Source organism: Muscardinus avellanarius (assembly GCF_963383645.1).
Source record: "Muscardinus avellanarius genome assembly, chromosome: 9".
Taxonomy (NCBI): domain Eukaryota; kingdom Metazoa; phylum Chordata; class Mammalia; order Rodentia; family Gliridae; genus Muscardinus; species Muscardinus avellanarius.
The window spans coordinates 21,439,989-21,465,267 of record NC_137795.1 but is presented as its reverse complement, the minus strand read 5'-3'; the positions used below and the strand labels follow the sequence as shown (position 1 = coordinate 21,465,267).

The following is a 25,279-nucleotide window of genomic DNA, read 5'->3' as shown; positions in this document are numbered from 1 at the left end:
GGCCTGAGCTACCTGTCTCGCTTCTTCTTTGTCACTTTAGGTATAGGAATAACCTCACTCTCTTCTGGATATTCAAGTGGTTCTTTAGTTTCCATCTCCACCTGAGATTCCTTTACTTCCTGGGGATCCAGTATTTCATCTTCTTGAGATATAACCAGCACATAGCTTAAGCCAGTTGTCATAAGAGACAGGAACTCTTCAAAATCAGGCTACAAAATAAAATGATAAAACTCTTTACTTTCAGGCTCCTAAAATAGTAGCCACCAGGCTGACATGGTAATGAACACTATTATCCCCGTACTGGGGAGGCTGAGATGGGAACAGCTTGGGTTTGAGGACAACCTCAGTAACCAAAATAGTGAGACTCTCAGAAACCCAGTGAGACCCTGTTTCAAACCCAAATATAAAAAAGCACTTGGAGTATAGCTCAGAGATTAAATGCCCTTGAGTTCTAGAAAAAAGAAAAAAATGTTGGCTACTACAAAAGACCAGTGAAACTTTCCCCTTCATGATCACCAAGCAAGAGAATATTCACCTTATAAATCTGGTGTTTGCAAAAACATTATTGAATGGCAGAAATTCACAGCTATATTTTTGAATCAGGGCTGGATCATATTAGAAATAAAGGGAGAAATTTAAAAATTCTTAGAATTAAATTAAAATAGAGATACAATTTACCAAAACCTCTGGGACACTGTAAAGGTAGTTTAAGGGAAAAATTTATATCATTAGTGCACACATAAAACAGAAAGATTCCAAATAAACAACCTAATGATGGATTTCAAGACCCTAAAAATAGGAACAAACAAACCCCAAAAGAGTATAAAGTAGAAAATACTGAAAATCCAAGCAGAAATCACTGAAACAGAGAATAAAACAATAACACAAAGGATCAAAAATTTAAGGATTTGAGTTTTCTTGGAAAGATAAACAAGACTGATAAACTCTTAGCCAACCTAACAACAACAACAAAAAAGTGAGAACTGACCCAAATTACTATTACTAAAATCAGAGATGAATAAAGATATCTTCACAGACAGTACAGAGATCCAAATGATTGTTAGAAGAAATCAGCAAATTTTTGTATGCATACATCCTACCTAAATTAAACCAAGAGGACATAGAAAACCTCAAATGACTAATAAAAAGCAAAGAGACAGAAATAGCAATAAAGAGTCTTCCAACAAAGAAAAGTCCAGGATGAGGCAAATTCTTAGCTCAATTCTACAAGACCTTTATGTATGTATGTATTTATGTATGTATGTATGTATTTTGTGTGTGTGTATGTGTGTGCGTGTGTGTGTGTGTGTGTGTGTGTGTGTGTGTGTGTGTATGTGTATGTGTGTTACTGGGCATTGAATCCAGGGGCATTCTACCTCCTAGCTATACCCCCAGCCCTATTTTATTTTTTATTTTGAAACAGGGTCTCACTAAGTTGCAGAGGGCCTAAGTAGCTGAGTCTGAGGGTGAACCTGTGGTCCTCCTGTCTCAGCCTCCCAAGTACTGGAGTTACAAGCAGGTAGCACCATGCCAAATTCCACAAGATCTTTAAAGAAAACTGAGTCCAATGTTTCTTATATTATTTCCATGAAATATAAAGAGTTGGAACATTTCCAAATTTATTCTACAAAGTCAGTATCACCTTGAGACTAAAACCAAATAAAAATGCCTCAAGAAAAATATTACAGACCACCAATATCCTCAATGAATATAGAAACAAATAACATTTGCTTCTAAGAAAAATTTCTTTACAAACACTATCATATGCATTCCAAACCACATCAAGAAGATTGAACATCATGAACAGGTTGGTTTTATTTCAGGGATGAAAGGAAATTTCAACATATGTGCATATCCATGTTTATAAGAGCACAATTCTCAGTAGCCAAAAACATGAAACTAACCTAGTTGTCCATCAACAGATAAAGAAAATGTGGTATATACATACAATGGAATTTTACTCAGCCATAAAGAAGAACAAAATTATGTCATTTTTAGGAAAATGGGTGGAACTAGGGAATATTATACTGAGATCAACTAGTCTCAGAAAATTAATGAGCATATATTTTTCTGTATGTGGAAGCTAGAGAGAAAAATAGGAAACAGAAGGGCTTTACATAAATGAAGAGTGACCAGTAGAATATTGAAAGGTGTTTGGGGAAGGGAGGTTTGGAGGGGAAAAGGAATGAATGAAGGAAACAGTCCAAATAATGCTGTGTTCATATATGAACATATATCACTGCCAAGCTCAGTAACATGTATGGGAAAGGGAAAGTGGTATAGGATCCTGAGGGAATCACACTAAGTGCTGTGTGCATGTATCACTTTGAACCTCTCTATGATGTATAATTATAATAAACCAATAATAATGTATTATATATGTTATATATAACACACATATATGTATAACACACACACACACACACACACACACACACACACACCTACCATGTATTGATCTTACACATAATTAACAACTACTTCAAACTTGAGGAGTTTCCAAGTCATCTACAGGGATTAAGACAGAGTGTTTGATTCCCTGAGATTCTGATTCATTAGATTTTATGAGGAGTTGATTAGCAGGATTTTCTCAGATTTCCCAGTTGTTAATTAAGCTGGTCCAACCCTTTCATTGTATACATGCGGAACGGAGAATAAAAGAGGTGGTTTGGCGGATGCAGCCAGTTGTACAAATTGCTGTCCAAAAGAACTTTCTGTGGGGAGAAGCATGTTCTTCTGCACTCTCCAAAACAGTAGTTGCACGTAGCTATTGGGCATTTGAAGTGCAATTAGAGCAATTGAATCTCTTAATTTTTTAATGTAATTTAACTTCAATAAATTGAAATTCCAATAACCACATGTATCTAGTGTCTGCCATATTAGATAGCGTGTTTCTAGAGTCTAGATCTCCTGACCACCAAATCAGTGAACATTTCAATATTTCTCAGCATTGTCTTTATAATATTTGTTCAGGCAAAAGAAAACTAAAATAAATATATCCTGACAGAAAGAACTTTAGGTAAACAATGGCTTAAAGCATTCTTATTGAGCTGATGACAAAATGAGCCTTCATCCTAGGATAAAAATTTATTGGGAAGAGCTGGATATTAATGTTCTGAAGACATGGGTAAAACTGGTCTTCATTCCAACCAAACGCAATTGGGCCATTCAGTTTTACCTAGATGCCACTGGTTCTATCAGAGATTTTTCCAGAACCACCATCTTGGCATCACTAAGATATGGACACCATCAAGGATACCTGAAGCTTATTTAGTTGGCTAGACTTACTCATTTGCTTTTCTGAAGTGAAGATTTGATTTTCTGTAGTGAAGATAAAGCTTGTAAGAATCACTGTATTTTAATTTATTTGAATACACAGTGGCTTTTTTGTTTAACTTTCTTACCTGGTCTTGCATTCTGCTGTAGAAGTCCTTCACTTGTCCTTCAGTGAACACCCTCTTATCCTCTGCTTCTATGGCAAATCCTGCCTTGATGATCTTCAATCAGAGAGTCAGGTCAGATACACATGTGTCAGAAATCACAGTAAAAGGAAGTTAAGGATGTATGTTTCCTGGGTGTAACAAATCACCCAGATTCTAATGTATTTCATGTAAAGACCTCAGGAAAGTCCATAAGGCACTAGGTTTGAAATATATGTGAATGTTCTTCTGTCCCCCAGATAAACAAGTTTTTAAGTCTTGAAACAAACATTCCAAAATATGACCACTAAAGTGAACTGCCTCAAAATGTGAAAAACTTACTTAATTCAAAAGAACAAAATTATAGCTTTTCAAATCATTCATAAAAGCATAAATTTATAAGCACTTCTTACCTATTTTCAAAATTGTTTTAATTTCTTTTATGCTTTTATTATTAAAGGCCATAACTCAGAATCTAGTATAACTTGTTCTTCATTTTTAAAATAACTAGTACATTAAATAGCACCAATATCATTGGCCCAATTTGATTTGGGAGTATCCAGCACCAGGTACATTTTGTTTCAGTTATGTAAACAAAAGCTCTACTGCTTCCAATGTCTTTCTTGAAGTTGTAGAGCATGCCTCATATCTTAGTGATCCCTCTTAACTGACATTCCAAGTTGAATAACTTGTAAAAATCCAAATTATGTTTTTAGCACCTAAAAACAGGAAGCACATTTAGGTCGGATAATTTCTCCTTTTTTGTGGCTTAAAAATGTGGTATGTTCACTTTTTCTACTGAAAACATTATTTTTTGTTCTGTTATATAGCCTCTTATTGTATCCCAGAGAAGTGAGGTATGTAGTAGATACCCATTATATCTGAAATGCTGTTTATCATGCCAGAACCAAAACATTACTATGAACTGATTATTATAGCACTATCTCAATTAAAGAACTAAGAAATATTGAAAACGGTCACCATTGTGGTTATTAAAGCACACTCTAATAAGGAAAAACAAACCATTGGTATGTGATATTATCTTTTGAAACACATGATAATGAATAAGCAATATATGAGGAAGGGGATATGGTTTGATGCATCCACTACTCACATATACATAAAAATCTGGAGAAAAGGGGCTAGTTTAGAGAGTGATAGTAATTAAATCAACATATAGCGGGAACAAAAAGTATATGTTCTATCATTTGTTGACTATTCATTATGGTTCAATCAATACTAAAACTCCAGCTAAAGAACTAATGCATGATGGGAAGCTCATTAAGAGATGTTCAGTACATTCTTATATATCTCCCTATGTGACCTCCTTTTACTGCATATCCAACATTCCTTCAAATTTCAGTATTTTGCTGTTTCAAAACAAAATTTAAGGGTCAGGAAACTACAGGCTGCAGTAAAAATCTGACAATTTTTGTAAATTCAGTTTATTGGAACCCAGCCACACCTATTCACTTGCATGTTTGGTACAGCTGCTGTCAGAGTCCTTCTGCAGAACAAACTGAAAGCAGCCACTGCTTGACCCATTACAGGAAAAGCTTCCTGACCTCTGAATTACAGAGCATTTTTCATATATTAAAAATACAAATAATATATGTCTTGTAAATTTTTTGTAAAATATTTTGTAAAATATTTATTTTGTCTCTAAAACAAAACATTAAGTGCTTTTTAAGATATCATGTATTGAAAAGGACTACATGTTTTTAACAACACACAAGTCAAAGCAAGTTAATGCAAGTTTATAACAAAACCTCATTACTAATAGTTAATCAAGAATATTTGTTACAATCCAATATAGAAAATATAATATTTACAATTTATAATGGATATTGGTAAAGTGGGATTATTTAAAGGAGAATACATGAGTAGATGGAGACTTTGTAAAAACATAGAATGAATGCTCACAGCCTTAAAGGTACCTCATAGCTGGGTGCACATTTGTAATCCCAATACTTGGATGGTGGAGACAGGATGATTGCAGGTTTTAGGCCAGCTTCATCAAATTAGTGAGGCCCTCCATAACTTAGTGAGACTCTATTTCAAAATAAAACAAAATAGGGTTGGGGGTGGAGCTCAGAGATAGAAAGCTCCTTGGTTTAATCTCAAGTACCACAAAAAAGGTACCTAGTTTCACAAATTCATTGTGTTCTGTTTTATTATTAATGATAATCTTGTCTCCAAATTGGAGATTAATGTGTTATTTTGCAATCAATTTAAACAATTATTGATAAATACTACTTACACTTTCTTTGATTTCTAAAGCTTTTGTACTAAACACAGCTTCAGGTTTGATAATAGCAATGGAGCAATATTCCTCTAGGGAAAAAAAAAGATTTTCATTTTCTTAGCACAATAAAGGATAATAAAGGGTATAACTATCAGAAAGGTAAATCCTGAGCATTAGCTCAATAATTTTTTACCACGATAGCTTTGCACCTTATTATGAAACTTCAACTCCTAAAGAATTTCTATTTAGAATAAAAGTGAAGTTCTTATATTTATACAAAGTAGAAACATTCACAAGAAATTTTAAGCAGGAAGCAAACACATTGAGGCAGTGTAGGTTTTAGTGTAGCGCATACGCATTAGAAACATACCTACATCTAACTAGCTCAGCGTCTCTAGTGAGTAAAGTTTCAACCAACACTATGCAAGTAAACACTGCAAACTGACAGGATGCTACCTCTAAACTTATCTGAATTCTTATGATAAACAGCACAAGATGGCTCACTCAGTTTAGTTGTTTGCTTTTGCTGCCTCCAGAAATGAACACACACACACACACACAATCAGAGAAGGCATGAAACTGTTAAATGCAAACTAAAATGTGGAAGAAATTACTTTCACAAATTTGGGGAATACGATAAAGAATTCAATAGAAAGCTTCTATCCACATTAGTTACAGGAGATAGTAATTCATGATCCTCAGAAAGCTTTTAAAGGCTCTAGACCCAAAAACCAATATCTAATGCAGGGGAGCAGAAGAGAGTGCCTTTTAATAGCTAAGTCTTACAAGCCACTAATAATTATTTATTGGAATAGTCCCTTATTGATTAATGTAGATGCTATAACCAAATTTTGTTGCTACAACTAATGCTGTAATAAACACTCATGTACAGAAAACCCTTGAAATTACTTTAAAGTAAATTTACAAACCAACAGTTTCATCATGTGATTCTCCAGCTTCTGATGATGAGTCTATAAACACAAGTTCGGGATACTGTAAAAGAGAAACGCAAGCAAAACAGGTTGTATTATGATGGTAAAGTAAGTATTTATAATCCAGTGGCTAGAAGAGTGGAAAGATGCTTTTGTTCATGTTGCCAAAATGCTTTCCTTAAAGGCAGTACCACACATTTATATTATAAGGTATTATGGTTTGTATAAGTATCCCATAAAGTCCCCTGTGTTAAGGGTTTTTATCTCCAGCACTTGACTCTAAAAGTGGTGGAAACTTTAAGAGGTAGGGCTTATTTGGAGGAAGTTACATCACTAGGGTATGACCTCAAGTGGAATTGTGGGATGCCAAAATCTTTCTCTTTTGTCTCACTTTTGCTTCCCAGCCTCCACAAGGTGAGTAGATTTGCTACCTCACAAGCCCCCTGCTATGATGAACTGCCTTGCACAGAGCAAAGAAACAGGGCCAAGAAACCATGGACTGAGCTGCCCAAACTGGGAGCCAAAATAAACCTCCCTCCTTATAAATAAATTGCCTCCAGCATTTTGTCATGGTGATGGGAAGCTACTTAACACAAAATGTTAGGGAAAAAAATACTTTGGGAAAACACAAATGGTAACATATTTTTTAATTAAAACAGGCATTAAGCCGGGCGTGGTGACCCACGCTTGTAATCCCCGCGCTTGGGAGGCTGAGACAGGAGGATCGCGCAGGTTGGAAGCCAGCCACACTGGCTTAAGAGACCCTGTTTCCAAATAAAAAAGTATAAAATAGGTCTGGGAGTGTAGCCCAGAGGTAGAAGGGCTTCCAGGAACCCCAGTACCACCACCAAAAAAAAAAAATTAAACAGGCATTAACTCAATATTACCTGTGGGCGAACCATTTCACCTGCTGCAATCTTCCTCTCTTCATTGATCAAATTAGTGACTTTTTTATTTATAAGTGGTGCATTTGCTCCCTGAATCTTTGCAATAATTTTGCCATTCTACAAGTGAACACAGAAAGAAACTTTCATTTTCAGAATAAGTTAAGAATCAACACTTAATATATCCCTCCCTGTTTTCATCCTCATCAATTTTCTTGTAGCTATGGCAATCGGCCATTTTAATTTTAATTTATTTTTTAGTTTTGCTTTTATTGGTGCATTATGGTCTCATATCATAATGTAAATTATGATAACAATGACATACATGCACATGATCTTGGTGCCCCCCTCCCCATTTCCCTCCCTCTCAATACAGAATAACCAGATTCATGTTGGCATATATTCACATGTATACACATAGTCTATGGTAGTATTTCTATTAATGAACCTAAGTCTTTCTCCACCCCTACCCTTATATCTCCTCTCTGGCTCCCCTGAGGTTTCTCTTTATCATCTGGAGTCTCTCTTGTATCCCAGTTACTCCCTATCCTGCACATATTAAAGAAAACACATAACCCTTCACTCTCTGTGATTGGCTGATACACTTAACATAATGTTCTCCAAGTCCTTTTATTTATTTTTTGCAAATGATGTAATTTTATTTTTCTTTAATGCTGAGTAGAATTTCGTTGTGTGTATTTCCCATAATATTTTAATTCATTCATCTGTTGATGGAGACCTAGGTTGGTTCCATAGTTTGGCTATTGTGAATTATGCTGCTATGAACATAGGTATGCATATATTATTGTAGTTCTCTGATTTCATCCCCTTTGGAAAAATACCCAGTAGTGGTATAGCTGGATCATATGGTAGATCCATTCCCAGTTTTCTAAGGAATCTCCACATTGATCTCCATAGTGGATGGACTAGTTTGCAATCCCACCAACAATGTAGAAGAGTTTCTCTTTCCCCACATCCTCACCAAAATTTATTGTTATTTGACTTCTTTATGATTGCCATTCTGACTGAGGGTAGATGGAATTTCAGTATAGTTTTGATTTGCATCTTCCTGATTGCTAATAATGTTGAAAACTTTTATGTCTATTATCCATTTGTATATCTTGTAAAATGTCTAATTCAATTCAGTTGCCCATTTCTTGATTGGGTAATTTTTTTTCTAGTTTAGTTTTTTTAAAGTTCTTTGTGTATTCTAGATATTAGACCTCTGTCAGAGGGATAGCTAGTAAAGATTTTCTCCCATTCAGTAGACTTTCTCTTTAGACTCTTGATGATTTCTTTTTAGTTTTATGCCATTCCACTTACTAACTCTTGTTTTAATTTCCTGAGCTTTTTGAGGAAGTATCTACTTGTCCCTAAATGTTGGACTATTGAACCTATGCCCTCTCTAACACTTTATAGACTCCAGTCAAATTTCCATGTCTTTAATCCATCTCTAGTTGATTTTTGTGCAGGATGAGAAATAAGAATTTAGTTTCATTTTTCCACAAGTAAATAACCAGCTTTTCCAGCAACATTTATTGAAAAGGCTGTATTTTCTCCAGTGTATGTATTTTGTCCCTTTGTTGAAGATCAGTTGACTGTAAGTGCGTGGGTTAGTTTCTGTATCTTCTATTCTGTCCCATTGGTCTGTGTGCCTATTTTTGTGCCAATACCATGTTGTTTTAATTACTATAGCTCTGTAGTATAATTTGAAGTCAGAAATTGTGATGCCTCCTGCATGGTCCTTTTTACTGAGAATTGCTTTTTCTATTCTTGGTCTTTTGTTTTTCCATATGAACTTTGTGACTGATTTTTCTAGGTCTATGAAAAACGACTTGGTATTTTGATAGAAACTGCATAGATCACTTTTGGTAGAAGGGTCATTTTGATGATATTTGGTCTGCCTACCTAAGGACAAGGGAGATCTTTCCATCTTCCAAGGTCTTCTTCAATTACTTTCTTTAATATTTTATAATTTTCATTGCAGAGGTCTTTTACCTCCTTGGTTAGGTTTATTCCTAGGTATTTTACTGGTTTTGAGGTTATTGTGAATGGGATTGCTTTTTTATTTTTATTTCTCAATGGATTCATGTTGGCAAATAGAAAAGCTACTGATTTCTTTAAGTTGACTTTGTATCTTGCTACTTTGCTGTATTGGTTAATCAGCTCTAGTAGTCTTTTGGTTGACCTTTTGGGTCTTTTAGATAAAGGATCATGTCATCTAAAAACAAAGGTAATCTTAATTATTCTTTTCCTATTTGAATTACTTTAATATCCATTTTTTGTCTTATTACTTTGGCAAGAGTCTCAAGAACTATCTTGAAAAGGAGTAGTGATAGTGGACATCCTTGTCTTGTTCCTGATTTTAGAGGGAATTTATGCAGTTTTTCTCCATTCAGTATGGTGTTGACTTTGGGTTTATTGTATATTGCCTTAATGATGTTGAGAAATGTTCCTTCAATTCCAGTTTTCTGCAATGTTTCTAACACAGATGTTAGATTTTGTCAAATTCTTTTTCAGCATCTATTGACATGATCATGTGATTTTTGTTCTTAGTTTTATTTATGTGATGAATAAAATGTATTTATTTGCCTATGTTAAACCAGCCTTGATTTCCTGGGATGCAATCAGCCATTTTAAAGTTAGGTATTAATTATGTGAAACTTTGTCTTATTTTGTAAATAAGGTTCTACCTCTAATTTCCTTTTCTTTCTATAGTTGAAGGCATGGCAGCTTCTCCAGCACTGTGCAGTGAGCCATCACCCACTGGCAGCACTCAAGTGTCCTTCTGATGCACCTGCTTAAATTTGACAGATTCTGGAAAGCTTCCCAACATTTCCTTCTCTGGTGATTTCTGACATTATGCACCTTTTGTTTATATCACAACTGATATATACTAAGCATAGGTTTACTGGCATGGTGGTACAAGATAAGCATGCATAATAGCATTGGATAAGAGGCCTGATAACCTATTAAACTACAAAAAAAAAAATACAACTCCCAAAACCTCAAATACATGTGAAATATCAACCATGATGGGTTCTACTATGAGAGGTAGATAGTAGTCAGAGCACCTATAAGAATGTCACTAGTCAGGATCAGGAATAATACTTCTCAACATCAGAAAGTGGTTCTTGGTTTAAAACAGGAAGGGTGGGCAAGAGATAACAATGTAAACAATGTGTGCCATGTGAAAGGAATAAAAGACTCGTGGCTATCGAGAAATGGAGAGCCAGCCTGGTGTGACGTGAAGCCAGCACCACTAGGGAAGCCAGACAGTGTGGAGGCTGTGATCCAGCCTTCATCCTCAATGGGAGTTGGAAACCCTGTGAATGCCTTAAATAGAGTACCAGGAGTAGAAATTATATTTGTAAAGATTATTCATTTATTTATTTATTTATTTATTTATTTTTGTGGGTTTGGGAATGGAACCCAGGGGTGTTCTACCTCCAAGCTACATCCCTACCCTATTTTTTATTCTTAATTTGAAACCAGGTCTCACTGAGTTGCAGAGGACCTCACTAAGTAGCTGAGGCTGTCCGCGAACTGCGATCCTCCAGTTCTCAGCTTCCTGAATCTTGGGATTACAAGCGTGTGCCACCATGCCTGGCTTGTAAGAACAAGAGAAGATGCGAGCTATTATTTATTTATCTATTTATTTATTATTATTATTTATTTTAGGGGCCATTTTAGAGATTACTCAACCTATATCAGAGCTAGTGGAGAAGAAAATAGTGGCAAGAAGTAAATGATATGATACAAACTTGAGCACTGAAATTCACAGGACAAGGTGTAGTTTCCATTGGATGTGATGCAGCAATAATCACTAAGATAACCCTTCTGTTTATCCCTTGAAAAGTGAATTATTTGTGAATTGTAATGATACCTGCCAAATGAAGAGACAACCAAAGAAGATCAGTTTGGGGTGAAGACAGGTTTAGTGTTCTATGAGTCCATTGTGAGATGCCTTTGAGTAAATCAAAATGAGATGTGAAGGTACCACTTGGGTGCTCAAGTTAGGAGTACAAAGTACAGAATTTATCTAAAGATAAAAAAAAATAGATTTACTGATAGGTGATAATTGCAAGTGTTGCTGGAGGATATTTCCTAAGGAGATTATCACTATCTAGTAGCTAAATAAAGAAGGGTAGGGCAGCTAATGAGATGGAGGGAGCAGTGTCCAGTAAGGTGAAAGCTTCTTAAATTAGACAATATATTAGTAGAGAAGCAAGGGTAAGGCAAACACAGTACAATTACTGCCATCAGCAAATGGCTTCAAGGTAATTTTACAATGCCTCTTGCTCTTTAACTGAGAACTGGAATTTGATGACAACTGAGACAATAAATTCTATACTTACAAGACTAAAGAGAAAAACAGGTTCACATTTATCTCTAAATGGCTGCAAAGTCACAATGTTGTCAGCTTCTGCCTGAAAAAAAAACAACAAAAATTTTAATATAAAAATACATTGTCCTTTAATGCACTATGCTCAAATGCTGTATATACCTCAAACATTGCAGAGATCCATACAATTTTATGTCCACGGCAACATTTTCTGGGCATTTTGTAGTGACATTAAGGATCAAGTTGCCAGCTCTGGTGACTGAAGCCTGCATCGTGTGCTGTCAACTTCTCCTTCGCGGCTCCCTTTTGTTACCCAGCCTTTAGACAAACTCATCTTTTGTCTTGTCCTTCCTCATTTTCAGGTCCTGCACCTTCTTTTGCAACCCAGCTTGTGTCCTTCCTATAAGGATTCACTCTTACTCCTGCTGCAAACCATTTCTTGCCCCCAGTGGTGCTGACTGCCCCTCTCCCAGGACACCTATTCTCCATTCAGCAGTGCCCTACAGGCAGATGCGGCCGGTTTCATGTGCTTGGCAGGAGAGCCCCATGGCTGATGGAGCATGTTCTACAGCCACCTCTGTGTCTCAGCACCTCCTCAGCATCAGCCATGGCTGTACATGAAGGCACTCACTAAATGCTTCTTGAGTCAAATTTTGAAGTCTTTTATTTTTATGTTTGCAGTTTTCTTAAAACTGTCTCACAAAATTCAAGTTATCCTAAATTGATGATAAACAACAGTATATGTAAGTGTCTTCCTTCATTATTAATATCACCTTCTGTTCCAGCCATCAGCATGTGGTCATTTGGTAGGGTCTTTGTAAGTGTAGATTTCCTTGTCATTTCAGGCACTGGGTGGCTTAGCAACATTCATCTCATAGCTCTGGAGGATGGAAGTAAGAGAGGGGGCCAGTGCCGGAGGGTCTCGGTGGAGGCCTTCATTTTAGGGAGGTCCTCACTTGAAAGGGGGCTCATGTCCTCCCTCTTTTTACAATGGATCCATCTATCCTACTTACCTTCCAAAAGCCCCATCTCCAACCGCATCTCCATCACATTGAGAATCCAGGTTCTCACCTAAGAACTCTGGACCAGCATCCAGGCCGCAGCAGCTGTTTCTGTAAGCTACGAGAGTGGCTTTCAAACTGAAATTCCTGGAGCTCTTCAACAGCTGCCAAGGACAAGCAAGGCTCCTAGTGCCAGGTCAGCACAGGGCACCTACTGTTACCCCTCTCTAGTATATTGGGCTCCATGAAATTTTCAAACAAAAATTCAGTTGCTAAATACAAAAGAAGGAAATCAAAAGAGGAAATAATCTATAATTTTTAAAGTAAAGGTTGCAAAGAGTAGAAGTTATCCTGATTCCATCATTACAATTTTCATATTATAATAAAGCATTAAGAACTAAATAATTTAATAACTATAATACATATTTTATTTTATATGTATATACCATGCCATTATTTATTTATATACACATATAAATTATACATTATGGTATATACATATTAAATATGTCAGCTCTCTGTGTCCACTGGGTCTGCATCTATTAAATAAAAAAATTGGAGATGGAAATTTATTTTTTGTGAGACTGGGGATTGAACCCAGGGGCATTTTACCTCTGAGCTACACCCCCAGCCCTACTTTGTATTCTTTATTTTGAAACAGAGTCTCACTAAGTTACAAAGTGCTTCACTAAATAGCTAAGGCTGTCCACAACCTCAATACTCCTGTCACAGTCTCCCAAGATTATAAGTGTGCACCACCATGCCTGGCTGCAGAAAAAAAAAATTTTTAATTGTTTTGTATGGAACTTCTACAAACATTTTTTCCTTGTCATTATTTCCTAAGCAATGCAATATAACAACCAGTCATATTCTATTAGATTTATTACATATTTACATTCTATCTGATATATTATATTTAATTAGATATTCTATTAGATATATCATTTATTTATATTATATGAATGTGTCAACATTCTATTAGATATATTAAAAGTAATCTAGATTTTATTTAAAGTGCATAGGTTATACACATATATTATGACATTTTATGTAAAAAACACAGGCATCTTTGAATTTGATCCTGAAACCAATCCACCCCAGATTCTTGGAATATAGGTCTTGGAACCAATCCGCCCCAGATTCTAAGGGGAAAATGTATGAGTCTATAGTACTTGGTAATGTAGGAATAGAAATTATCAAAGAGCATTATTTTTCACACATGAATATACCACAATAACACACATTATTTTGATATAATGAAAATATTCTACTAAAAACAAGGGAGGGTTGTCCTTTTTTCTTGGTTAACTGCATAAAACAAAATGGCCATCAGAGGGCACTTCTCCATTGTTGTTTACAATAGCGATTTGGCAAGATTGCCTCTCCCCCAAACACACACCACCACCACCACCAGAGCACATCATTTCATAAAAGCAGCATCAAGCAGGGCGTGGTGGCACATGCTTGTAAGCCCTGCGCTTGGGAGGCTGAGACAGGAGGATCGCACAGGTTCGAAGCCAGCCTCAGCTGATTTAAGAGACTTTGTTTCCAAATAAAATATAAAATAGGTCTGAGAGTATAGCCTGGAGGTAGAAGGCCCCTGGGTTCCATCCCCAGTACCACAAAAAGAAACAAACAACAACGAAAAAAAAAAACAACATCAATCTATGTGAATGTCTTATGGTTGAGTATGTGAAGATACAATAGAAAATAAACATTGCACACAGATTTTATACTCAAAACATGCTAGTATTTTGCGTGCGTGTGTGTGTGTGTGTGTGTGTGTGTGTGTGTGTGTGTGTGTGTTTCTGGGATTGAACCCAGGGGAATTCTACCTCTGAGCTATACTCCCAACCTTATTTTTTATTTTTTATTTTGAGACAAGGTCTCACTAAATTGCAGAGGGCCTAAGTAGCTGAGGCTGGCTGTGAACCTGCAATCCTCCTGTCTCAGCCTCCCAAGTACTGGGATATAACTGTGCACCACCATGCCCGGCTCAAAACATGCTAGTATTTTGAACAGGGCATTATTTTGGAAAACTGCACCATACAGTTGGGTGGATATATTAATAGAACTAATTCCCATGGAGTAGGCTAAGGAATTTTATCTGGCCCAGGTAGGGCTCGGTGGACTCTGTCAGAGGCCTCCAGGTGCTGTATCATCACACAGCATCTCCGCTATTACCTGCTTTCTTCTCTTGGAGATGCTGAGCTGTGCTGGAATGGAAGGCCAACAGCCACGTGGCCTAATCGTTCGTCCTCACATTCCTCAGCCTTCACATCATGGGCTGCAAGCACACACACCCCTGGTCTGTTTCCACGCAGACTCTAAACAGCAGGGATTTAATGACTCTAGAGCTCTGTGAGCAGCATCAAATTCTACTTCCTGCTTGTGTAAAGACCCTTTATCTGACTTTGTTGTATCTCAAACTGCCTTCCAGAGAGCCCAACACAGGCGAGCTTCCAGGTAGGCTAACTGAGAGGGCAGGCCCTGTTGCTAGTATCATCAGCTGCAATTTCCTATTCAACACTGGAACTTCCCTTGCCTTCTAGCCTATGAACCTGTACTCCAGCTACTTTCTTTTTTTTAATATATATATTTTTATTGGTGCACTGTATTCATACATCATAGTGGGATACAAACTTTTGTAGACATACATGCACACATCGCCCAGTCAGCCCCCACCCGATCCCCACCCCATTCTCTCCCCATCCCTCCCTCCCATGCTTGGCTTAGTGGTTGACATCTAGTATTATAGCAATTTATCCAAAATTAAAAATGATAATCTCACATAACAATTTCATCTGTCTGATACCAAGCTTTTGATGACTTAAAGATAACATTTCAATATTTCTTTTTACGTTCTTTCTTACCAGAGAATTTTTTTTCTATTTTTTTTAGGTGAAACTATCATATATTTATATATTTATTTTTCAGAAAAAAAATCTATCCTAATATGGAATATGGACTCTAGATACCCAAAATGATCTTGAAAAAGAACAAAGCTAGGAGATATATATTTTCTGATTTCAAACCATATAAAGCTACAATAATTGAAACAGTGTAGTACTATTCTAAAGGCAGATATATAAACCATTGGAGTTAAATAAAAGCCTAGAGCTAAATTCTTCCCTATAATGTCAAGTTATTTTTGACAAGGTTTCCACGAACATTTGGTGGTGGGAATAATAATCTTTTAACTAAATATTGTTGAAACGTAATAATTACATGGAAAAGAATAAAGTTAGACCCTTACCTAATCCCATATACAAATATTAACTCAAAATAGATAAAAGACCTAGATATAAATCTTAAGACTATAAACTTTTAGGAGAAAATCTGGGTCATAAAACCTCACAACATTGAAATTGACAGTGATTTCTTGGATATGATATCAATGGCACAGGCAACAGAAGAGTATACAAACTCCCTAAAAAATAAAAAAAAAAATTGTATATCCAAAGACAATGTAAACAGAGTTAACAGTTACTAATAGAATGGGATAAAATATTTCCAAATGCTATATCTGAAGGTATATTAATATTCCAACTAGAAATCCTAAAAATTAACAATAAAGGCAAACAATACCATTTAGAGATAGGTAAAAGACTAACATAAATAATGAATCTCCACAGATAACCAATCTTAGTTGACTGTTGGATGGAAACTCTTGTTTCTCTGGTTCTGGTGTGTGTTACCTATTTCTTCTTTGTAGTTAATCCCTTTGAGTATTTTCTCTAGCGCTAGTTTTGAAGACATAAATTCCTTCAGTTTCTGTTTATCTGGAAGCTTCTTATTTCTCCATCTAATTTTATAGAAAGTTTTGCTAGGTAGAAAATTTTTGGCTGGAAGTTGTTTTCTTTCAGAGTTTGGAATATGTTACTCCAAGCCCTTCTGGCTCTCATGACTTGGTTTGGGAAGTCTGGAGTGATTCTAATTGGTTTGCCTCTGAATGTCACTTGGCCCTTTGTTTTTGTTGCCTTTAAGATTCTCTGCTTGGCTTCCACATCGGTCATTTTGACAATTAAGTGACGTGGGGATACTCTACTCCAATCCTGTCTAAAGGGAGTTCTATAAGTTTCCTGGACCTGTGTATCGACCTCTTGCTCTATGTTTGGAAAATTTTCTGCTATTACTTCCTTGAAGAGATTGTTGATCCCTTTGGTTTCACTTTCTTTTCCCTCCTCTATTCCAATTATTCTTAGGTTAGCTCTCTTAAAATGGGCCCATATTTCTTCAATATCAGATTCCTGCTGTCGGATATTTTTTCCTAGATTAGAAACTATGCGTTCATTTTTGGAATGATCATCTTCTAAGAGCGAGATTCTGTTCTCCATGTGGTCTAATCGGTTGTTTGTGCTTTGAATTGAGGCCTTTACTTCATTAATTGCATCCTTTCTCTCTTTTTGGCTCTCTCTGAGTTCTTTTCGAAGCACCTCTATTATTTCTACAGTTATATTCCTAATTTGATCTTCTAGAAATCTCTGATTTTCTGTTTTATCGGGTTCTGATGTTGTGGGGTTGTGGGCATTCATTGTTCCAGTATTATTCTTCTTTCCCATGATTTCAGAAGTTTGTGCCTTCTCTGGGTTCTTCCCTTGGGTCACTATGACTTCACTTAAGGTGCTCTAGATCTCGAGTCTGTAGTATCTCAGACCCCACTGCTCCTTTACTGGGTTGTATCACAGAGTCTCTGAACCAGAGAGTCGATAGAGGCTGCTTTAGACTATGGGGGGTGCCAGGTTGCACGTTCTCCTATGGTGTGATATCTCTGCCACCGCCCCTCCCCACTGGGTCAAGTCCCAGGGAGTACAGTACTGGGATTTCTCCTCTGTGGCCCACAATTTGACTCACTGTTCTTGAGTACGCAGATGTAGCTGTACTGGATTCAGTGAATTCTCTGCTGCTGCCGCCGGTGGCAATATGGTGTCGCTGCTACGCCCTCGGCCGTGAGGCTGGCATATTTCTTGTTGGTTTTGATTTCCACTCTGAATCCCTGCAGCGTGTGCTGAGCTCAGCCACTGGGAGCTTTAGATTTTACCTGCGGCGAGAAATCCCGCCTGGCTGTTCCGTAGCGGCTCACCTCGGCTTGCTGTAGCTGTCCGGTGAATTTGCCGCTGCCGCCGGCAGTATGGCACTGCTGCCGCGTCCTCGGTGTATCTCCTCTGTGGCTCTGAGCTCTGTTCTCAGTCCACTTTCTCTCTGGAGCCTGGTGATTTTTTTGTTTCTCTGGTGATGGTGTTTTCTGGCTATGAAAGGCGCTGATTTTGTGGTAATGGAGATTGGTTGTTAGTGGGGCTCTTAAGCCCTGCTTTTCTCAGTCGCCATCTTCCCGGAACTCCAGCTACTTTCAGACAAACTCTCTAACTCCAACCCCAGGATCCATAAGAATTTTATTTTTATTTATATTATTTATTTATGTTATTTATTTATTTATTTATTTTGCAGTACTGGGGATGGAACCCAGGGACATTCTACCTCTGACCTACACCCCCAGCCCTATTTTTTTATTCTTTATTTTGAAGCAGGGTCTCACTGAGTTGCAAAGGGCCTCATTAAGTAGCTGAGGCTGTCTTCGTACCATAATCCTCCTGTCTCAGCCTCCCAAATGCTGGGATTACAAGCATACACCACTATGGATGGCTAGAATGTTATTTTTAAAACAGGAAAAAGAACCGGGCGTGGTGGCGCATGCTTGTAATCCCTGCGCTTGGGAGGCTGAGACAGGAGGATCAAAGCCAGCCTCAGCTACTTAGTGAGATTTTCAGCAATGTATTGAGACCCTGTTTCCAAATAAAATATAAAATAGGTCTGGGAGTATAGCCCGGAGGTAGAAAGCCTCTGGGTTCCACCCCCAGTACCACACACACACAACCCCCAAAAAAAAAACAGGAAAAAGAACACACAAAATTTGTTACAATCAAAAGGCATGGGTATATCTGCCACAGAGTTTCCCATCCTAAATTCTGTGGTCCATCTTTCAAACACAAAATACTGCTGACATTGCCTTTTAACTTCTCATGCAAACCCCTTGTTGACTGCTTGTAGCAATCCATTTCAGGCCCTACTGTCTGCTCTTCGAATTTGGTTTTTCTTCTTTGTCAAGAATCAAAACCAGGCATGGTGGCACACGCTTGTACTTGGGAGGCTGAGACAGGAGGTTCTGGGTTCAAAGCCAGCCTCAGCTACTTAGTGAGGCCTTCTGAAATTTAGTGAAACAGTGTTTCAAAATAAAGAAAAAATTAGGGCTGGGCTTTAGTGGTGTAGCTCAGAGGTAGAATGCCTCTGGGTTCCATCCGTAGTACCACAAAAGAAAAGAAAAGAAAAGAAAAGAAAGAAAGAAAAAGGAAGGAAGGAAGGAAGGAAGGAAGACAAAGCCACAATTACATTCCAGCTTTAAAAAGTGGTTCTGTCTCTTTAGAGTGATGCAAAACATGTTATTACTGAATTTTGCCATTTAAAAAACTAACAAGCCCAGAGAACGTAAAAAATAAAAGCCACAGATTAAAAGAAAAAAGACATAGCTGATAAAAGACTGTTAGTCAAAATGTACAAAGAATGTTTAAAAGTCAACAATAAGAAAATAAACTGCCCTAATTAGATATGGGCCAAAAACTGAGTGTGGTTGCCCAAGCTTGTAATCCCAGCATTCAGGATGCTGAGACTGGAGAATCACGGTTACCAGAAAGCTTTAGCTACTTAGTGAGGCCTTTTGCAATTCAGTGAGACTGTGTTTCAAAATAAAGAATAAAAAACAACAAAAAAAAGGGCTGGGGATGTACCTCCGAGGTAGAATGCACCTGGGTTCCATCCCTAGTACCACAAGGAAAAAAAAAAAATGTGGGCCAAAGACACTAATGGATTTAATACCACCTCCATAGCTTCACCAAAGAAGATTCAGACGTAGCAAAGATGCTCGGGAAAAGGGGCTGCAGTCACATGGGATAAGAGCAATGCAAGGAAAACCACGAGGACCTATCACCACACACTCCTCAGGTCCAGATCCAGAACCCTGACTGTACCAGAAGCTGGCAAAGATGTGTTAAAAGAAGACCCCCTTCCCTGCTGCTGGGAATATGAAATAGTACAGCTGCTCTGAAGTACAGGTTGGCAATTTCTTACCAGTGAAGCACAGTTTTACCATTTGATCCAACAATCTCCCTGGTTTTATCAAGTTAGGTAAAACCTTATGTCAAAACAGAAATCTATGAATTTTACGTTAACTTTATTCAAAGCTGCTAAAACTCTAACAGAGCCAAGTTTTTCAGAAGAATAATTAAATAAACTGCAGGCCATCCACACAATGGAATATTATTCAATGCTGAAAAGAAATGATATCAAGCTATAAAAAGAACCCAATTGCATATTGCAGAGGGCAAGACCAATCTGCAAAGGGCACAAGCTTAATCACTCCACTTATATGACATTCTGGAAAAGGCAGAACTTTGGAGCCACTATAGAGATCAGTGGTTGCCAGGGTTTTGAGAAGAGAGAGGGATGACTAGGTGGAGCCAGAGGGGTTTAGAGTAGTGAAACCCTAGCATAAAGATGGTGGGCACCTGTTAAAACCTGTAGAAAGTATACCACCAAGCGTGAATGCTTATGCAAACTATGGACTCTGGGAGTAATTATATGTCAATATAGGTTTGCTGATTGTTACACGTGTACCATGCTTGTGCCAGATTTTGACAGAGAGTAAGGTTATAGATGTATAGAGGTGAGAGGTATATGGGGACTCTCTGCACTTTCTGTAAATTTTGAATCTAAAATTGTGCAAAATATTAGCTATATAATTTTTTGGTACTGGGGGTTGAGCTCAGGGCATTCCACCTCTGAGTTAGAGCATAAGCTCTACTTTAATTTTATTTTGAAACAGGATCTCACTAAATTGCTGAGGTTGGCTTCCATCCTGTATCAGCCTTCCAAGTACTGAGATTAAAAGTGTGTGCCAATATGCTCAACAATTTATTTTAAAAATTTTAAAAAGACTATTTCTAAAGATAATAGTCAATCCCTTCCCTCAGGACAAAATGATTTAACTACTACAGTAGGCACTTACTCTCCTAAACAGAAAAGTACCAAAAAGAAATTGCTGGACTTTAGAGCACTTATTCATAGCCTTAAGGAAAAGATGTCCTATAAAGAATGTGTTTACAGAAAGGGATGGATAGTCAAACAGAAGTCAAAGTCAGTAAGTAAACTCATTCCCAAGGGAGGCCTGTGCCCAGGAGAACATGGGATGGGTTAAGGTTACACTTACACAACAGCCTTAAGGACTACATATTTTAGACATAAGGAGTTAAGATGAGTAATCAGTTCTTGCTTCTGCATCTCAGAACCAACTGGATTGTGAATGCTCCTAATAGAAATATTTGAGTCATATGTTTCTAATGTTTACAACAGGGTGAATAAGTGGACATTAGGGGAGTCTCATCTGGTAGAACCATGTGGTAAAATTGCAAAGTAAAAATTGCCTATTTTGAAGAATTGACAAGTGTTCAAACAATACTTAGAGCATAAGAGGATACTTAAAGACTTATACATATATACTTTAAAATATATTCATGTTTTATACATAGAAAGTCATTTTATACATATGTATTATAAACATATATAGTCATATGTACATATATATGCTTTAAATTTTTTTGTGTGGTAATGGGGATTGAACCCAGGGGCATTCTACCTCCAAGCTATGCCCCCAGCCCTATTTTTTATTCTTTTTATTTTGAAACAGGGTCTCACTAAGTTGTGGAGTGCCTTTCTATGTAGCTGAGGCTGGCCGTGAACCTGTCTCTTAGCCTCCACACACAGCTTCAATGCTTTAAAGTTCTCTAATAGCTGCATTTTTAAAAAAGAGACAGGTGAAAGTAATATGAAAATGTTCTCCTTAATCTAAAATATTATTCTTTCAACATGTAATCATTATGAAAATCACTAATGGTGGATTTTATATTCTTTTTCCATGAAAAATCTTAGAAATTTTATCCTTAGAGCATATATTTTAATTACTGACATTTAATTACTCTCAATTAATAATTGATCTTTGATAAAATTTGTCATCCAAAGGTAGAATCACATAGCCAAGTTGCCCCAAACCTTACATGTTTTATAATAATTAGATTGAATATTGGTTTTTAAGTTTAAATCAGTTAAAGTGAGAAAGCGTGTTCCTCAGTTGCTCCAGCCACATTTCAGGTGTTCCCTAGTCACTTATTTTTAGTGACTTCTATACTGGAAAACAAAGTTCTATTTGGTTGATAATGTGATGTGGATAAACGGAATCACCAATAACTCATGTCAGTGATTTTGGATCACATATTAGTAACAAAAAAAAGTGAGGGGAAAATCACTACCACCAAAAAAATTGGTAAAGGGATGAATCCCTGGGGACTTCTTCACGCTACCTGGGAAACAGCTTCTGGAACCCTTGGTCTAAGGGCGCACACTGAACCTGTGGTCAGATGAAATGGAACAGATCAGGAGGCAGGCATCCGTTTTTATACTTCTCTAATGTGTAAAGTCAGAACGAGAAACCTCCACATTATGGGAATCAGATCTGGTGAAACTATGCGGTAAAACTGCAAAGTAGACATTGTCTATGTTGAAGAATTGACAGGTGTTTGAATTGAGACAGTACTTAAAGCATTAGAAGATACTTCTACACTTATTGTAACAAGAATAGTTCAATGCAAATGAATCCTTACAACAACAAAATGCAGAATTTCATCTTCGTTCAGTTCATTTTTCAATTTTCTTAATAAAGGCTGCACTGCTTTGCAAGGTCCACACCAGGCTTGGTAAACGTCAATCACTAGAAGATGACAATACTTGTGAAAGAACCAAGTCAAAGAATCTAGAACATTGGCATATTCACATGCTGGACTGGGGGCGTGGGCAGAGACAGCAGGATTTCAGGCTCTAAGTGGGGTGGGCCCCTGCAGTCTGCTGGGAGGAGCAGAGGGACCAACTCCACGTGGTCAGACAATGGGGGAGGCTGTTACCTGTTAAGCCTTTGTTCAGCAACATCTCATCCCACAGGCTTTGACTATTGATGACTGTCTGCAAAAGACAAGGCGCTGTGAAAGGTCTTCCGCAGGGGTGTGCCACAGAGTGCTACTGACCTGACCTACCCACCTGCAACTGGACTTCACGCTTCTTGCTTGCCATTTCTCTACTGTCACATGGAGAAGGGAGAAAAATGAAAGATGTTAAGAGAAATTTTAAATAATGCCTCTCTTATTTTCAAAATGCACCAATAAACGTATATTTTTAAAACAGTATGTATATCTAAAAAGTTCCCAAATTTGGTAAAAGCCAGAAATACATGGAGACTGAGACAGAAGGATCACAGGTTTGAGCCTGGGCTCAGCAACTTACTTAGACCCTGTCTTGAAATAAAAAACAAAATAGGGCTGGTGTCTTGAAATAAAAAATAAATAAAATAGGGCTGGGGGTATATCTTAGAAGTAGAATGGCCCTGAGTTCAATCCCCAGTTACCAAGACAATAAAATAGAGGTAAATTTCAACCAGAATAAATTCAAAGAAAAAATTTTAAAAACGCGTTTTAATGTTCTGTAAAAATTTGTCTTTAACAAATATTGGATTATGCGATCTCACCTTTTTAGAGACAGAGGATTTAACTTCAGGGAGACAGTACTGCACACTGAACTCTATGTGCAATGCTTACAACAGCCATGCTGTTTCACATTCTCCCAAGAGTCCTGAAGCAAGGTAAGAACATTAGCAGTTATGGATTGTTTAAAGTAGGTCTGCATATTTCTTACGTAGAATTGAAGGCTTTCTACATTTCATTTGTTCATAAGTTAACTCTTCATGAACTTTCTCATTGGACTTTCTTCAGATCTGCCCACTCCAGGGACATTTAGTATTTAGAACAAAGTTACTAGTGTTCTCTGGAGCACAGCCCTTTCATGGGTGTTAAGTCGGTAGGGCAAGGCCTCCCTGTTCAGGGACCTTTGGGGGATGACAGCAGACCCTGGGATAAAACAAAACACGGGCCACGAGCAAGACCACATCCCAACAGGGGCGTCAGATGCTCCAACAATATGATGCTCCTCTATGTTAGACGGGGACGTTTAAAAAGCCCAGGGAACTGAATCATCATCTCCCTTGCTGAGGACAGCCCCAGTGGCTGGGCTGACAGCTGGACAGGGGCGGAGGGTGGCCAGGCACCTGCTGCTCTTTCTTCCTGAGCTGGTGGAAAAGGAGGAGGAGGGACGGACATCTCCTAGGAAAACGCGGCAGGCGCCAACGTTCGGGCCCGAGCTCGGCCGGCTCTTCCGGTGGGCGGCGTCTCGAGCCCCCAGCTGGCAGGTACATCAGGGCTGTGGTCCTTGAGCAGCTGGTTGCCTCCCATTCCCTCAGCTGACCTTAGGTTGGCTCCCCTGTGGTCAGCCGCCTCACCCCTCTTCCAGGGTGCACTTCCCTCTCCTGGTGCCTTCCTGACTGGCCATACTTGACTGTCAGATGCACACCTTCAAACTGGAGCAGAAGGCGCTGAATTCCAGCTGCAGCTGACTGCGACCCGCCTGCTGAACCTACCCGGGCATGGTTCTTCTCCACTTCTCTCTCCGTTCTAACTTAGGCAGTGGACTACTGGACCTCCTTTTCTTTTTGAACTCTTCAGAATTTTAGACTTTCAAATATGTTGCAAAAATGGCCTATAGATATCTCACACACGTTCCCTGGGCTTCCCCTAAGCTTGGAATATTTGCTAACTATAATTGTCATGAAATCAGATACAGTGATTAAGGCCTCAACTACAGTACAGGATTTATGCAAATCTGCATATGTAAATCCGTTAGGTCAATCTTCAGGTTTCACACCAAAGTCCCCTTATGTGGTCGGGGATCCAGTCCAGAGCCACACACTGCATTTAGTTTTCAGGAGACAGTTCTGGACACTCTGTCTTTTATAATCATTTTATCTTATTGATTGTCATTTATAAAATTCATGCCAAGAGCTCTTTTATGGTAACTTCTAAAGCATTTTTAATTGTGGCAAAAAACTACAATAAGAAATTAACAGTGTTCATCATTTCCAAGGGTAAAGTTCATTAGCATTAAGTGTATTCATATTGTTGTGCAACCAATTGCCGTAACTTTTCACCTCCAAAACATAAGCTATGCAAACAACAAACCCCCAGTTTCTCTGCCCTGGAAAGAGCTATGGGACTTTCTGCTTTTATGATGCAACTTTTAAAAAATGCTTTCCTATTCTTGTCATGAGGTGTACCCTACACTAACTTCAATAGCCACTTAGTCTTCTCTATGCTCTCTTACTTTTGGAGAGTATGTCTTGCAGTTTATTGAGTCAGCAGACTCTTCTTCAGGCTTTTTTTTTATTGGTGCATTATATTCATACAACTTATTGGGGTAAAAAACTTGTGTGTACAAACATGTACTCATCACTGATTTAACCCCTACCCA

At 37.8% G+C, this 25,279-nt stretch overlaps 1 protein-coding gene across 1 annotated transcript in view; it reads right to left on the bottom strand.

Moving 5' to 3' along the window:
- Window positions 1-22,996, bottom strand: part of NME8 (NME/NM23 family member 8) — a gene marked incomplete at both ends in the record, with an annotated part of 47,990 nt that extends 24,994 nt beyond the window's left edge. Inside the window, 9 exons of the mRNA XM_080701169.1 lie at window positions 13-209; window positions 3,405-3,497; window positions 5,680-5,753; window positions 6,594-6,657; window positions 7,484-7,600; window positions 11,839-11,910; window positions 22,534-22,640; window positions 22,831-22,888; window positions 22,964-22,996. Of these exons, the coding sequence (XP_080557295.1) occupies window positions 13-209; window positions 3,405-3,497; window positions 5,680-5,753; window positions 6,594-6,657; window positions 7,484-7,600; window positions 11,839-11,910; window positions 22,534-22,640; window positions 22,831-22,888; window positions 22,964-22,996 (815 nt within the window). The remainder of the gene's footprint in view (window positions 1-12; window positions 210-3,404; window positions 3,498-5,679; window positions 5,754-6,593; window positions 6,658-7,483; window positions 7,601-11,838; window positions 11,911-22,533; window positions 22,641-22,830; window positions 22,889-22,963) is intronic.
- Between the last annotated feature and the right edge of the window lie 2,283 nt (window positions 22,997-25,279).